The sequence below is a fragment of the Heterodontus francisci genome, chromosome 9 (assembly GCF_036365525.1).
Source record: "Heterodontus francisci isolate sHetFra1 chromosome 9, sHetFra1.hap1, whole genome shotgun sequence".
Classification (NCBI taxonomy): domain Eukaryota; kingdom Metazoa; phylum Chordata; class Chondrichthyes; order Heterodontiformes; family Heterodontidae; genus Heterodontus; species Heterodontus francisci.
Window position 1 is genome coordinate 116,557,706 of NC_090379.1, and position 16,814 is coordinate 116,574,519.

The following is a 16,814-nucleotide window of genomic DNA, read 5'->3' on the forward strand; positions in this document are numbered from 1 at the left end:
TCATGTCTGCATCGGCTCTCTGAATGAGTATTTCATCTAATATCATTCCCCTGCCTTCACTCTGCACATTCTTCCTTTTCAGATAATTCTCTTAATTCCCTTTTGAAAGCCTTGATTGAACCTGCCTCCACCACACTCTCAGGCAGCGCGTTCTAGAGCCGAAGTTTTTCTTCATGTCCCTTTTGCAAATCATTTTAAGTCTGTGCCCTCTCATTCTTGATCCTTTCGTGAGTGGGAACAGTTTCTCCCCATCTCCTTTGTCCAGACCCCTCATGGTTTTGAATCCCTCTATCAAATCTCCTCTCAGCCTTCTCTTTTCCAGGTGACCAAAAGCCTAATATCTGTGTGTCAATTGCTGTTTAATAATGCTGCTGTGAAGCAGGGCATTTTACAGTGTTGGCAAGTTGTTGTTCATAGGGGAGATGGTGGCGTAGTGAAATGTCACTGGACTAGCAATCCAGAGACCCAGGCTAATGCTGTGGGGACACTGGTTCAAATCCCATCATGGCAGCTGGTGGAATTTAAATTCAATTAGTCTGGAATTAGAAAAGTAATGGTGACCATAAAACCATTGTTGATTGTCATAAAAACCCATCTGGTTCACTAATGTCCTTTAGGGAAGGAAATCTGCTGTCCTTACCTGGTCTGGCCTATATGTGACTCCAGACCCACAGCAATGTGGTTGGCTCTGAAATGGCCTAGCAAGCCACTCAGTTGTATCAAACCGCTACGAAGTCTAAGAAAAGGAATTAAACCAGACGGACCACATGGCATCGACCTAGGCACCAGAAATGGCAATTGCACACCCAGCCCTTTCGACCCTGCAAATTCTTCCTCACTAACATGTGGGGGCTTGTGGCAAAATGTGGAGAGCTGTCCTATAGACTAGTCAAGCAACACCCTAACAGTCATCAGGAGTCATACCTTGCAGACAATGTCCCAGACTCCTCCATCACCATCCCAGAGGTGGCGGCACAGTGGCATACAGTTGGGAGGGAATTGCCCTGGGACGACTCAACATAGACTCTGGACATCAGGTCAAACATGGGCAAGGAAACCTCTTGCTGATTATCACCTACTGTCCTCCCTCAGCTGATGAATCAGTACTCCTCCACTTGGAAAAAGCACTTAGCAAGGGCACAGAATGTACTCTGGGTGGGGGACTTCAATGTCCATCGCCAAGAGTGGCTCAGTAGCGCCACTTCTGGCTGAATCCTAAAGGACATAGCTGCTAGACTGGGTCTGCAGCAGGTGATGAGGGAACCAACAAGAGGAAAAAACCTACTTGGCCTCGTCTTCATCAGTCTACCTGTCGCAGATGCATCTGTCCATGGCAGTATTAGTAGGAGTGACCACCGCAGAGTGTTTGTGGAGACGAAGTCCTGTCTTCACATTGAGGATACCCTCCATTGTGTCGTGTGGCACTACCACCGTGCTAAATGGGATAGATTTCAAACAGATCTAGCAACTCAAAACTGGGCATCATGGGGCGCTGTGGGCCATCAGCAGCAGCAGCAGAATGGTATTCAACCACAATCTGTAACCTCATGGCCCAGCATATCCCTCATTCTACCATTACCATCAAGCCAGGGGATCAACCCTGGTTCAATGAAGAGTGCAGGAGGGCGTGCCAGGAGCAGCACCAGGCATACCTAAACATGTGGTGTTAGCCTGGTGAAGCTACAACCTAGGACTACATGCATTCTAAACAGCGGGGACAGTATGATAGAGCTAAGTGATCCCACGACCAACAGATCAGATCTAAGTTCTACAGTCCTGCCACATCCAGTCATGAATAGTGGTGGTCAATTAAACAACTAACTGGAGGAGGGGGCTCCACAAATATCCCCATCCTCAATGAAGAGGGAGCCCAGCACATCAGTGTGAAAGACAAGGCTGAAGCATTTGCATCCATCTTCAGCCAGAAGCACCGAGTGGTATCCTCAGATGCCAGTCTTCATCCAATTCAATTCAGTCCACGTGATATCAACAAATGGCTGAAGGCACTGGATACTGCAAAGGCTTAACACCATCCCAGCTGTCGTACTGAAGACTTGTGCTTCTTGGCTGTGCCCTGAGCCAAACTGTTCCAGTGCAGCTACAACATTGGCATCTAGTCGGCAATGTGGAAAATAGCCCAGGTATGTCCTGTCCCTGAAAAGCAGGACAAATCCAACACGGCCAATTTACCGCCCCATCAGTTTACTCTCAATCACCAGTAAAGTGATGGAAAGTGTCATCAACAGTGCTATCGAGCGGCACTTACTCAGCAATAACCTGTTCACTGACCCTCAGTTTGGGTTCCGCCAGGGCCACTCAGCTCCTGTCCTCATTGGACAAAAGAGCTGAACTCCAGAGATGAGCTGAGAGTAACTGCCCTTGGCATCAAGGAGCCCTAGCAAAACTGGAGTCAATGGGAATTAGGGGGAAAACTCTCCACTGGTTGGAGTTGTACCTAGCACAAAAAAAGATGGTTGTAGTTGATGGAGGTCAATCTTCTCAGTCCCAGGACATCACTGCAGGAGTATCTCAGGGTAGTGTCCTAGGCTCAGCCATCTTCAGCTGCTTCATTCATGACCTTCCCTCCATCATAAGGTCAGAGGTGTGGATCTTCACTGATGGTGAAGGTGCTACATTGGGGGAAGGCTAATTATAACAATATTAAGCAGGAACTGAAGAATTTAGATTTGTTTGAGGGTAAATCAACATCTGACATGTGGGAGTCTTTCAAACGTCAGTTGATTAGAATCCAGGACCAGCATGTAACTGTTAGGATGAAGGATAAGTTTGGCAAGTTTTGGGAACCTTGGATAACAAGGGATATTGTAAGCCCAGTCAAAAAGAAAAAGGAAGCATTTGTAAGGGCTAGAAGGCTGGGAACAGACGAAGCCCTTGAGGAATATAAAGAAAGTAGGAAGGAACTTAAGTAAGGAGTCAAGAGGGCTAAAAGGGGTCATTGGCAAACAGGATTAAGGAGAATCCCAAGGCTTTTTATACGTATATAAAGAGCAAGAGGGTAGCCAGGGAAAGGGTTGGCCCACTCAAGGACTGAGGAGGGAATCTATGCGTGGAGCCAGAGGAAATAGGCGAGGTACTAAATGAGAACTTTGCATCAATATTCACCCAAGAGAAGGACGTGGTGGATGATGAGTCGAGGGAGGGGAGTGTAGATAGTCTGGGTCATGTCGATATCAAAAAGGAGGTGTTGGGCATCTTGATAAACATTAAGTCCCCAGGGCCTGATGGGATCTACCCCAGAATACTGAGGGAGGCAAATGAGGAAATTGCTAGGGCCTTGCCAGAAATCTTTGTATCCTCATTGGCTACAGGTGAGGTCCCAGAGGACTGGAGAATAGCCAATGTTGTTCCTTTGTTTAAGAAGGGTAGCAAGGATAATCCAGGAAATTACAGGCCGGTGAGCCTTACGTCAGTGGTAGGGAAATTATTGGAGAGGATTCTTGCGGATGGGATTTACTCCCATTTGGAAACAAATGGACTTATTAGCGAGAGGCAGCATGGTTTTGTGAAGGGGAGGTCGTGTCTCACTAACTTGATCGAGTTTTTTGAGGAAGTGACGAAGATGATTGATGAAGGAAGGGCAGTGGATGTTGTCTACATGGACTTCAGTAAAGCCTTTGACAAGGTCCCTCATGGCAGACTGATACAAAAGGTGAAGTCTCACGGGATCAGAGGTGAGCTGGCAAGATGGATACAGAACTGGCTCAGTCATAGAAGACAGAGGGTAGCAGTGGAAGAGTACTTTTCTGAATGGAGGGCTGTGACTAGTGGTGTTCCGCAGGGATCAGTGCTGCGACCTTTGCTCTTTGTAGTATATATAAATGATTTGGAGGAAAATGTAGCTGGTCTGATTAGTAAGTTTGCGGACGACACAAAGGTTGGTGGAGTTGCAAATAGTGATGAGGATTGTCAGAGGATACAGCAGGATATAGATCGGTTGGAGACTTGGGTGGAGAAATGGCAGATGGAGTTTAATCCGGACAAATGTGAGGTAATGCATTTTGGAAGGTCTAATACAGGTGGGAAGTATACAGTAAATGGCAGAATCCTTAGGAGTATTGACAGGCAGAGAGATCTGGGCGTACAGGTCCACAGATCACTGAAAGTGGTAACGCAGGTGGATAAGGTGGTCAAGAAGGCATACGGTATGCTTGCCTTCATCGGTCGGGGCATAGAGTATAAAAATTGGCAAGTCATGCTGCAGCTGTACAGAACCTTAGTTAGGCCACACTTGGAATATTGTGTACAGTTCTGGTCGCCACACTACCAGAAGGATGTGGAGGCTTTGGAGAGGGTACAGAGGAGGTTTACCAGGATGTTGCCTGGTCTGGAGGGGTTTAGCTATGAGGAGAGGTTGGATAAACTCGGATTGTTTACACTGGAACGACGGAGGTGGAGGGGCGACATGATAGAGGTTTACAAAGTTATGAGTGGCATGGACAGAATGGATAGTCAGAAGCTTTTTCCCAGGGTGGACAAGTCAGTTACTAGGGGACATAGGTTTAAGGTGCGAGGGGCAAAGTTTAAAGGGTATGTGCGAGGCAAGTTTTTTACACAGCGGGTGGTGAGTGCCTGGAACCGGGGGAGGTGTTGAAAGTAGGTACGATAGCGACGTTTAAGAGGCATCTTGACAAATACATGAATAGGATGGGAATAGAGGGATTCGGACCCCGGAAGTGCAGAAGGTTTGAGTTTAGACAGGCATCGAGATCGGCACAGGCTTGGAGGGCCGAATGGCCTGTTCCTGTGCTGTACTGTTCTTTGTTCTTTGCTTAGCACCATTCATGACTCTGCAGATACTGAAGCAGTTCATGTCCATATGCAGCAAGACCTGGATAACATCCAGGCTTGGGCTGATAAGTGGCAAGTTACATTTGCACCACACAAGTGCCAGGCAATGACCAACTCCAACAAGAGAGAATTCAACCATCTCCCCATGACATTTAATGGCCTAACCTTCACTAACTATCAACATCCTGGGGTTACCATTGATCAGAAACTGAACTGGACTAGCCATATAAATACCGTGGCTACAAGAGCAGTTCAGAGGCTGGGAATTATGCAGTGAGTAACTCACCTCCTGACTCCCCAAAGCCTGTCCACCATAAGGCACAAGTCAGGAATGTGATGGAATACTCTCCACTTGACTGGATGAATATAAGAATATAAGAAATAGGATCAGGAATTGGCCATAATGGTCCGTCAATCCTGCTTCACCATTCAGTAAGATCATGGCTGATCTGATCTTGGCCTCAACTCCACTTTTCTGCCTGTTCCACATAATCCTTGACTCCCTTATAGTTCAAGAATCTGTCCATCTCAATCTTGAATATATTCAATGATTCAGCCTCTACAGCTCTCTGAGGTAGAGAATTTCACAGATTCACGACCCTCTGGGAGAAGAAATTCCTCATTTCTGTCTTAAATGGGAGACTCTGGTTCTGAAACTACACCCTCTAGTTCAAGATACCCCCCACGAGGGGAAACATCCTCTCAGCATCACCTCAGAATCCTTTATGTTTCAATAAGATCACCTCTCATTCTTCTTAACTCCAATGAGTATAGGCCCAACCTGCTCAACCTTTCCTCAATACCTTCTTCCCAGGAATCAGCATGGTGAACCTTCTCTGAACTGCTTCCAATGCACTTATACCTCTCCTTAAATAAGGAGACCAAATTAGGTGTGTTACAGTTATAGCAAGGTTTCCCTACTTTTACACTCCATGCCCTTGCAATAGAGGCCAACAGATCATTTGCCTCTGCTGTACCCGCAGGCTAACTTTTTGTGTTTAATTTACAAGGACACCCAGATCTCTCTCTCCTGCAGCATTCTGTATTCTCTCTCCATTTAAATAATAATTTGCCTTTCTATTCTTCTTACCAAAGTGGAGAACCTCACATTTTCCCACATTAAACTCCATCTGCCAAATTTTTGCCCACTCGCTTAACCTATCTATATCCCTTTGCAGACTCTGCATTCAACTTGCTTCCCCACCCTATGTTTGTATCGTCAGTAAATTTGGCTCCAATATATTCGATCCCTTCATCCGAGTCATTAATGTAGACTGTAAATAGTTGAGGGCCCAGCACTGATCCCTGTTGCATTCCACTAGTTACAGTTGGCCATCCTGAAAATGTTCCATTTATACTGACTCTCTGTTTTCTGTTTGTTAGCCAATCCTCTATTGGTGCTAAAATATTGGCCCCCAACACCTTGAGCTCTTATCTTGTGTCGTAATCTTTTATGTGGCACCTTCTTGAATGCTTTTTGGAAATCCAAATACACTATATCTACTGGTTCCCCTTTATCCATTCTGCTTGTTACATCCTCAAAGAACTCATATAAATTTGTCTAACATGATTTCCCTTTCATAAAACTATATTGACTCTGCTTGATTGTATGATGATTTCTAAATGTCCTGCTACTACTTTCTTAATAATGGATTCCAACATTTTCCCAATGACAGATGTTAGTCGAACTGGCTTTTAGCTTCCTTCTTTCTGTCTGCCTGCTTTCTTGAACGAAGGTGTTACATTTGCAGTTTTCAAATCTGCTGGGAACTTTCCAGAATCTAGGGAATTTTGGAAGATACAACCAATGTATCAGCCTATAGTCTCATTAGTTTGCCTAGCACTTTATCTATTCAAGTCACACACCATCCTGACTTGGAACTATATCACTGTTCCTTCACTGTCGCTGGGTCAAAATCCTGGAACTCCCTTCCTAACAGCACTGTGGGTGTACCTACACCACACGGACTGAAGCGGTTTAAGAAGGCAGCTCACCACCACCTTCTCAAGGGCAATTAGGGGTGGGTAACACATGCTGGCCTAGCCAGCGACGCCCAAATCCCGTGAAAGAGTAAAAAAAAGTGTTCATCAAAACAGTTCACACCTGCAATTCTCCACCCAGTGAATGTGAGAGCACAGCACAGGCCACATCATTACTTTCTCCTTTATTCATTCTATACCTCCATGCTTTTACGAGTTTCTTTGTCGGTTTCCAGAGTTCAGATGAAATGAGAACTCAATATAGTTACATTGCATCTGAATCACTCTCCCAAATGCAGAAATTACACACCATTTCTCCATTTTTATTTCCAAACCCATATTTGTTTTTATCTTCATAGGAAAAGTGGAGAATTGGTGTAACCCCCCACCCATATCCTAATTGGCACCAAGTCCCGTTCACCCATCCCTGCTGAGCTCGCTGACCTACATGAGCTCCTGGTCCAGCACTGAGCTGTATTTTAAAATTCTCATCCTTGTTTTCAAATCCCTCTGTGGCCTCACCCCTCCCTTTCTCTGTATTCTCCTCCAATCCTACAACCCTTGATGCCAGTTTTTTGTCTGATAATGCTTATTACATTCAGATATATAAATGCAGATTATTGTTGCTGACGCCACACAGTGCATCCCCATCTGCGTCTCACCACTCTCGCATGCCAAACTAACACATTTTAGCGATTAGTGTTAAACTCTACTTAACTCTTATTATTTATTACATTAGATATAACTTAGAAGATAGAAACCATTTTCAAAAGGGGAGCAAAGTCACCTGGTCTGTTTGGCTTGCATCCCAGGTTGCTAAAGGAAGTGGGAGTGAAGATAGCGGAAGGGCTTTCCATAATCTTCCAGACTTCCCTGGATATGGGGGAGGTGCCTGAAGATTGGAGACTGGCAAATGGGATACCCTTATTCAGGAAAGGGTGTAAGGACAGTCCCAATAACTACAGGTCGGCTAATTTAACATCTGTGGTGGGTAAGGTTTTAGAAACAGTAATCGGGGAAAAAAACAGGCACTTGGAGATGTTCGTTAATTAAGGATAGCCAGCACGGATTTGTAAAAGGCAGATTAATTGACTAATTAATTGACTAATCTAATTGAATTTTTTGATGAAGTAACAGAGAAGATTGATGAAGGGAATGTGGTGGATATTTATATGGATTTTAAGGAAGCATTTGACAAAATGGCATATAAAAGGCTGGTTATCAAAATGGTGGCTCATGGAATAGGAGGGTCAGTGTCAAATTGAATGAAAAAAAAAATGGTTTAAGGACAGAAAACAGCAAGTCGTAGTGTATGGATGTTTTTCAAATTGGCGACAGTGATGTTCCCCAAGGGTCAATGCTGGGTCCACTGTTTTTTTGATATAGATAAATGACTTTGATATTGGAATAGAGAGTAAAATTTAAAACTTTACCCATGATAACCGATTCAGAGGTGTGGCAAACAGTGAGGATGATACCAATCGACTGCAACAGGACCTAGGCGAGCAGAATGGGCAGACAAGTGGCAGATGGAATTTAATACTGAGACGTGTGTGGTGATGCATTTTGGCAGAAGGGATGGGGAGAGGCAATATAGACATAATGGCACAGTTGTAAAGGGTGTGCAGGGACAGAGGGACCTGGAAGTTCAATGTGCATAGATCTTTGAAGGTGGCAGGGCAGATTGAGAGATTAGTTAGGAAAGCATATGGGATCTTGGGCTTCATTAATCGAGATATTGAATACAGAAGCAGGGAAGTTATGCTGAACCTTTATAAAGCTCTGGTTAGGCCACAACTAGAGTGTTGCATCCAGTTCTGGTCACCACACTTCAGGAAGGATGTGAGGATCCTTGAGAAGGTGCAGAGGAGATTTACCAGAATGGTTCCAGGGATGGGGGATTTAGTTTGATAGAGGTGTACAAGATTATGACAGGTTTAGATAAGGTAAACAAAGAAAAGCTGTTGCCATTAGCCAATGGTACAAGGACCATGGGTCACAGATGTAAGGTTTTCGGCAACAGATATGAGGGGTCTGAGGAAGAACTTTTTTTAAACGCAGTGAATGGTAATGACCTGGAACTCGCTGCCTATGAGGGTGACGAACGCAGAGACCATGCATGATTACAAAAGGAAATTGGATGGACACTTAAAGGAAATAGAGCGAGGGAATGGGACTGACTGGATTGCTTTGCAGAGAGCTGGCATTGACTCGATGGGCCAAATGGTTTCCTACGCTGTAATGACTCTATGGGCAAGATTTTACTGACTGTCCGGTGGTGGGCTAATGGCTGGGGGGTAGGTTTCCTAGTGGTGGAAACAGCAGTGGCTGGGGTGCCCGCCAGCTGGAGGGGGACAGTCAATTTCACCAAATTAAAGCCTATTTGAAGGGCATCTTCCTGGGTTGCCAGCATTTCAGCAGCTGCATGGAGGCAGCCTCCCAGGGGGAGTGATGTCATTAGAGCCAGAGGCTTCAAGGCCCAAGGGCGAGGGAGTGGGGCGCCAGCGGCAATGGCTACCCCTGTGTCCCCGTCGCTGTTGCTGCCGCTGGAGGGGCTGCCCCTACAATTGCCAGGGCCTATCTGTGACCCATGGTCCTTGTACCATTGGCCCGGCAGAAAAATAGATGGTCTTCCTCCCCTGCAAGGGCACCTTAAAATTGGAGGCACCCTCTCATTCTCCTTGCTGCCTCAGCAGTGGCCACCTCGCTCAGCGGCACTGTTGAGATTGAAGAGCTGCCAGCCCTCTGGGCTGCAGCGTGGAAAACCAGCCCACCGTCCATAATTGGGTGGCGGTCAATTAAAAGTCTGCCATCAGGAAGATTGCCGCTGCAGTCCCACTGCCCACCCATGAGGGCCCGGGACCTGCGTATAGTCCCACAATCAGGACATACCCGCTGCTAAGAAAATCTCAGCCTATGACTCTAAGAAAGAAAGGGAACACGGCAAAACAAACATAACATTTATAATGATCCAGTTCAGGTCTGTGGAAAATCAGATTGCAACAAGTGTTAACGTTCAGAAACTTTTTGATAAGTTTGGTTGGATCCTTTTTTCCTCTCACCTTGCCACTTAAATCATCCCCTCACAAACATTAGATCAATGTGACTGATTCCCAGACATGCATTTTTATGGTTGGTGCCCTTGCATTCTATTCAACAAAGTGCTTCTGTGACCCAACCTGTACTGTTTTTGGGTTGTTCACAAGTGATCAATGGTTAACAGCCCGTCAGTTTTTCCCTCTGATATTTATAATTCTCTTGGAAATTTTGTTCACAGGAGGTGAGAGATTGGTGTCCACCACCCCTACCCTCCATTTTTGAACCTAGTGGCTACAGTAAGCAGTGATTGCTGAGACTTTTCCACCCAATCACTTTTCCCATGTTGCAGGGCCCTGGTTCATTGGTGAAGTGATAGATGGCAAGTTTGGAGCCTGCTTTGTCTTTGGGGTCGTGGTGGATGGTCAATTCTTGGAGGGAAGCCTGACTTTCATCTTTGGAATCTTGCAGGTAAATGGATGGACGACGATTCACAGTTGCCCCTCACGCTGCACTGATGGGCTTCATCGATATTTAACAGTGCTGAGATTAATATTCCAAGTCATGTGCCTATGTAGCATTGATCCAATATAAAAAGTGTTGTGTGTGGAGCATTGTTTTGTAAAGTAAATAAGGAGAAACTGTTTCCTTTAGTGACCAGAGTATACAGATTTAAGATACTTGGAGATGAGAATTTTTTGGATAGCTCTGATAAAGAGCTGACAGAGGCACAATGTGGCTGAATGGCCTCTTTCTGTGCAATAAGATCCTATGATTGAGAAAAGTGCAAGAAGCCCCCAAATTATCCAGTAATTTGAATTAACCAATTTTGAATTAGCAATGGTCTCTACAATTTGAATTATATTGCATAACGGCTCTTGTTATAGAGCACCATATCTATTCATCAAGGGGTATGGGTAGCGTAGTGTTGATATTCCTGGACTAATAATCCAGAGAACATGAGTTTAAATCTCATACTGCTGTTGGAGAATTTTAATTCAGTTTAAAGTACCTGGATATAAAAAGCTGGTGACAGTAACAGCGATCGTGAAGCTGTCAGATTGTTGTAAAAAGACCCAACTGGTTCACTAATGTCCTATTGGGAAGGAAACCTGCTGTCCTGGCCTGGTCTGGCTTGTATGTCCAGTCCCACACGTACTGCCCTCCGAGGTGTCCTAGCAAGAAGATAATCCATCACCACCTTTCCAGGATGACATTCCAGCAGAAGCTGCTGGATAGGAACGGGGATGGATATTTTCTCTTCTGTGATAAAGTGCAGCCTCGGTGCCTCTGATTAATCTCACTAGGCAGAACAGGACCCAGAATTGAGACTCAGACAAACGTTATGGGAGAGCCAGGAGGATTTAGGAGAGGTGGCGAGGTCGCTGGCAAAGAATAGTGCTGGCCTGGGATCACTCCTCCATTATCCCTACCAATCTGAACTGGCAATGTCGCTTTTTAGTACTATATTTAATGTTGTTCCCTCCCTTTTCTTCACCCAGCTGACATTCTTTAACATTCCACTGATGTGCTACCTGTGCTGGTGTCTACTCCTTCGATGTCGAGGGGCCTGTTTTCGGTCGCACGTCAAGTACACGGGGTGGATCCGCACTATCCCCATGCACCTCTTCATAGCGGCGTTTCTCATGTGGCAAGTCTACAGCTGCTACTTCCTGCTGGTAACCTACGGGACGGCTGCCTTCTTCCTGTCTCCAGTAAGGACGTGGTCAGTGCTCTTGGCTCTGGTCCTTATATACAAGGCCTGGACTCTCAACAATTCCTCTATCAGAACATTTAAAGCTGAAATGAAGAACTGCCCCTACTCCTGATGGCCTGTTGAAGACAGCCCAAGAGCACAACACAAAGCAGTTGAACATCTTGACTCCCAATCACACATCTCAAACAAATCTATCAAAATTGCATGGGATGACTGAAGATAAATGCCATCAAATTTTGTTCCATTACCCACCTCCTCAAAAAAAACTGCAACGAGGGAATCGAATTGAAAATCTACTTAAATGCACGTGGAGATAGTACTTGAGGAGTAGTAGAAGCCCTCAGTGTCACACCAGGTATCTTTTTACAGTGCCTGTTGGTTGAAACCTGAGGGGCCTATGTGTGTGTCTGTGGTGCCCTCTAGGGATGGAAAATACACTGCATCTTCTCACAATAATGCCTCCCTTCAGGCCGTTGGAGTGTGTCGAATAAAGCAGCTGTTGTTCTTGTGCTGTGCGTTGCTTTACGAGAACAATGTGCACGATGAAAAACACAGGGGGTCCTTTGAAGAGTGAGGGGTGTCAAACACAATGTAAACATTTAAAAAAATATTTGTGAAACACTGTGATTCTTACTACTGATGGATTTAATTTAAAAACAAATTCATTTCTGTGAGACAAAAGCAAAATACCACAGATGCTGGAAATCTGAATGAAAACAGAAAATGCTGGATGACGCTGAGCAAGGTCCGGCAGCATCTGTGAAACGTCATCAACCTGAAACGTCAACTGTTTCCCGCCCTGTACTGAGGGAGTGCTGCACTGCCAGAGGTGCTGTCTTTCGGATGAGGCGTTAAAACCGAGGCCCCGTCTGTCCTCTCATGGGTATAAAAGATGCTATGGCACTATTTCAAAGGAGAGCAGGGGAGTTCTCCCTGATGTTCTGTACAATCTCAACAAAAAAAGATAGACTTGCATTTATATAGCGTCTTATTGCCTTTCATGACCACTGCATGTCTCAAAGCACTTTACAGCCAATTAAGTACTTTTGAAGTGTAGTCACTGTTAGAATGTAGGAAACGTGGCAGCAATTTGTGCACAGCAAGCTCCCACAAACAGCAATGTGATAATGACCAGATAATTTGTTTTTGTGATGTTGATTGAGGGATAAATATTGACCAGGACACCAGGGATAACTCCCCTGCTCTTCTTTGAAATAGTGCCATGGGATCTTTTCTGTCCATCTGAGAAGGCAGACGGGGCCTACTTTAACATCTCAAATGAAAGACGACATCTCCAACAGTTCAGCACCCCCTCAGTGCTGAACTGGAGTGTCTGCTTTGATTTTTGTGCTCAAGTCCTGCAGTGGAACTTAAACCCGCAACCTGTGACTCAGTCGAGAGTGTTACTAACTGAGCCACAGCTAACACATTTAAACAAAAAGACCTAAAAACAATTATCTAGTCATTATCATTGGTTGTCGGAACTTGCTGTGTACAAATTGGCTGCTATGTTTTGCTATATTACGACAATGACGACAATTCAAAGGTACCTCATTGGCTGCTAATTGCTGTGGGATGGCCTGAGGGGGTGACGGGTGCTATAGAAATGCAAGTTCCTTTTTTTCCCCCTCCACAGTCGCTGCCTTATTTGCTGAGTGTTTACAGCATTTTCTGTTTTTTAATTTGGTGAGTTTAGCTTGGGTGCCTGTTATAATCATAAACAGTTAAAGATCCTTTAAACAATTTACAAAATTACTAGCCAGCAAAGCAATGAATCAAAACTCCTACAGTCTGGGAAACACTATGGCAGAGTTCGAATATATTTTGAACACACATCTGGGCCTTCTTGCATGGAATGCGTTCCTGTTACTTCTTAGTGTGAGATGTTGCTTGTCACACAAGATCACATTTTGAAAAAATAAATGCTAAAATGAATGCTGTTTGGATATTGTCAAACCCAGAATAAAGCATACATGTCTCATCTACTTCACTGCTGTGCATTTAGTAACATATAGTACCTCTAACATAGTAACCTGAACAAACAAATTTTGACACTAAACCACTTGAGAAGACATTAGGACAAACAACAACTTGTTTGGTCAAAGAGGTAGATTTAAAGAAGGAAAGAGAAGTGGTGAGGTTTAGGGGGGAAATGCCAGAGCTTGGCACCTAGGCAGTTAATGGCATGGCCAACAATGGTGGAGGGGTTAAAATCAACTATGGACAAGAGTATTAAGAATTACGGAACCAAGGCAGGTTTATGGAGTTGGGATACAGATCAACCATGGTCTGATTGAATGGTGGAACAGGTTCAATGGGCTGATTGGCCTCCTCCTGTTCTATGAATCATTTACATAGCTACAGTATATTAAAGTGCTTAATGTTCTCTCCATTGTGACAGTCCTGCATTAAAATCAAAAGGAAGAAACTGTAAATTGCCCCCCAGTCCATTGAAAACTTTGGCAACACTCGCTGTTCTTCTTTGATGCAAGAATGGTGCTCTTTTCAAAAACACACATTAGGAGGCAGCCTGTTATCATTGCTTACTCCAGAGGGCATGTCAGCCCATAAGAGCAAACCCATCTGAAGGACAAAGCAGCAAAATGCTGCAGCTGCTGGAAATCTGAAATAAAATCAAGATGAGAGATCACTGACCTGAAATGTTAACTCTTGTGTGTCTTTCCACACTAGTGTTTCCAGCGTTTTCTTGATGCATCATTTCCTCTGACCCTACAAAACATAACGCTAAACACTGGCCTGTCCCTCACCGAATAGGTCAAACTCCTGGAACTTGCTTCCTAACAGCACTGTAGGTGTACCTACCCCACATGGACTGCAGCAGTTCAAGAAGGCAGCTCACCACCACCTTCTCAAGGGCAATTAGGGATGGCCAATAAGTGCTGGCCTGGCCAGCGACACCCACATCCCATGAATGCAAAGGAATCTGAGAGCAAAATATCATTGTCAAATCCCATTCTGTGCTACAGCAATTTTGATGCATTGCCCAATACATGGTTTTTAAAATCCAACTTTGAAAGAAAAATGCTACATTTTAAAAAGCTAAGTGAGTCATCTGAAAATTCAGCCTCCAAACAATTTTCTTTTCCTCTGTACAGACATGAGGTACTTTCCAAGAATGTGCAAGAGCATTTAATTCAGTGTGAAATGTTCATTTCAACTTGCAAGGTCATCTGATGGCATAGCTACCACAGCTAAAGGGTGTTGTGTCTCAGACTTACTTCTTTCATGAACAGTGGAAAGATTTTCCAGGGAGTAGAGGAGACAAGCCAGTTTAATAGTAGCCAATTTGGGGAAATGCAATTCCATATGAGATCAGAATGTGCTTCAGAGAGTTCAGGGAGAAACCAGAGGAGAGATTTAAACTTCAGCTGTAAAAAAGTGGGGTGAAATGGAAATACAAATACAATTAGAATCACTTATACTACGCACAACCCTTTAACACACTCTAGTATTCCCTGGCCTTCTCTCCTTTCAACTTTACTATCAAAATGTGGCCAATAATACATTACTGTACACATAAAATTCAGCAAATTTAGTTTTCTTTTCAAATTTCATCTAACAGCAGAAGGAAGAAAACAATTTCGTGCCCAAAGACGTTCCAAAATGCTTCAGTCAACAAATTACTTTGGAAATGCAGTTGCTGTGGTTTTGTAAACACGTTGACGAGTTTTGATAGTTTCTCCTGACTTGCACTATTTCCTCTGGCAAGTGGGTCAATAACCAGAGGTCATAGATTTAAAGTAATTGGCAGAAGAACAAGAGGGGAAATGAGAAATTGCTTCACACTGAGGGTTGTTAAGATCTGGAACACTGTCTGAAATGGTGATGGATTCAGATTCCATAGGAACTTTTAAAAGGCAATTGGATGCGGATTTGAAGAGAACTAGGGTACAGAGTTATGGGGGGAAAACATTGGGCTGTGGGACTAAATTGAACAGTGCTCTCAAACAGCCAGGACATGCACAATGGGCTGAATGGCCTCCTCCTATGCTTTATGATTCTAGTGGCAGATAATTTATGCGCAGACGGGATCTTAAACTGACGGCCGAACTGTGTGTTCAGGCAAAGAAACATTTATAAAGCACCTTTGACATTCTCAGCCAGTGAACTGACCTTTAGGTTTATTTGGTGTTTTTATGTAGATGTAGATCAAAAACTTCTGTGTCACTGTTCAATGAGTAAAGGGCTTCTGATCAACATTACTCCCTCAATCAACACTTCTAGAAACAGATCCATTGTTCATTTAGCTTATTGCTGTGTGTGAACTGCTGCCTTATCGATGCAAGTTCATTCTCCTCACATTCTTTGACTTCAGTTTGGAGGGTAATAGCAATTGTAGTCCAATAAGCAATTGGGAGTCAAGGTCGGTTTTGGGGTCAGGTCTAGGCATTGGTGCCAAGGGTTGAGTCTGGTGGTCAAACCTAGTCTGCCCTTGGTGTAACATATATATGATGCTTCTTAATTTATCTAACTGAACTACTTAGGAAAGGGGAGAGGGATAAACTAGGAAACTAAAAGCCAGTCAGCCTAACATCGGTGGTGGGAAAGTTACTGGAAACCGTTATCAGGGACAAAATAAACTTTCATTTGGAAGGAGATGGGTTTTTCAAGGAGAGCCAGCATTTGTTAAAGGCTGATCATTTCTGACTAACTTGACTGAATTCTTTGAAGTAGCAGAGAAGGTTGATCAAGGTAGTGCAGTAGATGTATATATGGACTTTCGGAAGGAATTCTATAAAATGCTACACAGGAAGTTTATTTAAGATAGAAGCCCATGGAATTAAGGAGAAAGTAGTGAATGAATATGAAATTGGCTGAGTGACAGAAAGCAGAGGGTGGTGATGGTGGATTTTTTTCAGTCTGGGAGGTGGTTTGCAGTGGTGTTCCTCAAGGGTCAGTTGTGGGTCCATTACTCTTCTCGATTCTTAAAAACAACCTAGACTCGGGTGTAGGGAGCAGCATTGTCAGGTTTTCAGTTGATAGGAAACTTGGCAAAGTAGTAGTTCATAATGAGGATAGTTATAGGCTTCAGAATGACAGACAGGATGGTGAAATGGGCAGAAACACGGCAGATGGATTCAATGTGGACAAGTGGGCAGTGATGCACTTTGGGATGACTAATATAGAAAGACAGTATTGCTATAAATGTTTAGAAATGATCTTGAAAAGGGCAGGTGAGCAGCGAGACCTTGGTGTCCACATCCACAAATCCTTAAAGATGGCAGGGCAAGTTGATAAGGTGGTTAACACA

General features: G+C 44.2%; 1 protein-coding gene across 2 annotated transcripts in view; it reads left to right on the forward strand.

Annotated features, from left to right (window-relative positions):
- tmem62 (transmembrane protein 62) overlaps positions 1–13,523 on the forward strand; it is an 86,825-nt gene extending 73,302 nt beyond the window's left edge. For both annotated transcript variants that reach the window (XM_068039753.1, XM_068039754.1), the window contains 2 exons: positions 10,178–10,296; positions 11,328–13,523. In XM_068039753.1, the coding sequence (XP_067895854.1) occupies positions 10,178–10,296; positions 11,328–11,654 (446 nt within the window). In that variant the 3' untranslated portion in view covers positions 11,655–13,523. The remainder of the gene's footprint in view (positions 1–10,177; positions 10,297–11,327) is intronic.
- Positions 13,524–16,814: the final 3,291 nt, after the last annotated feature.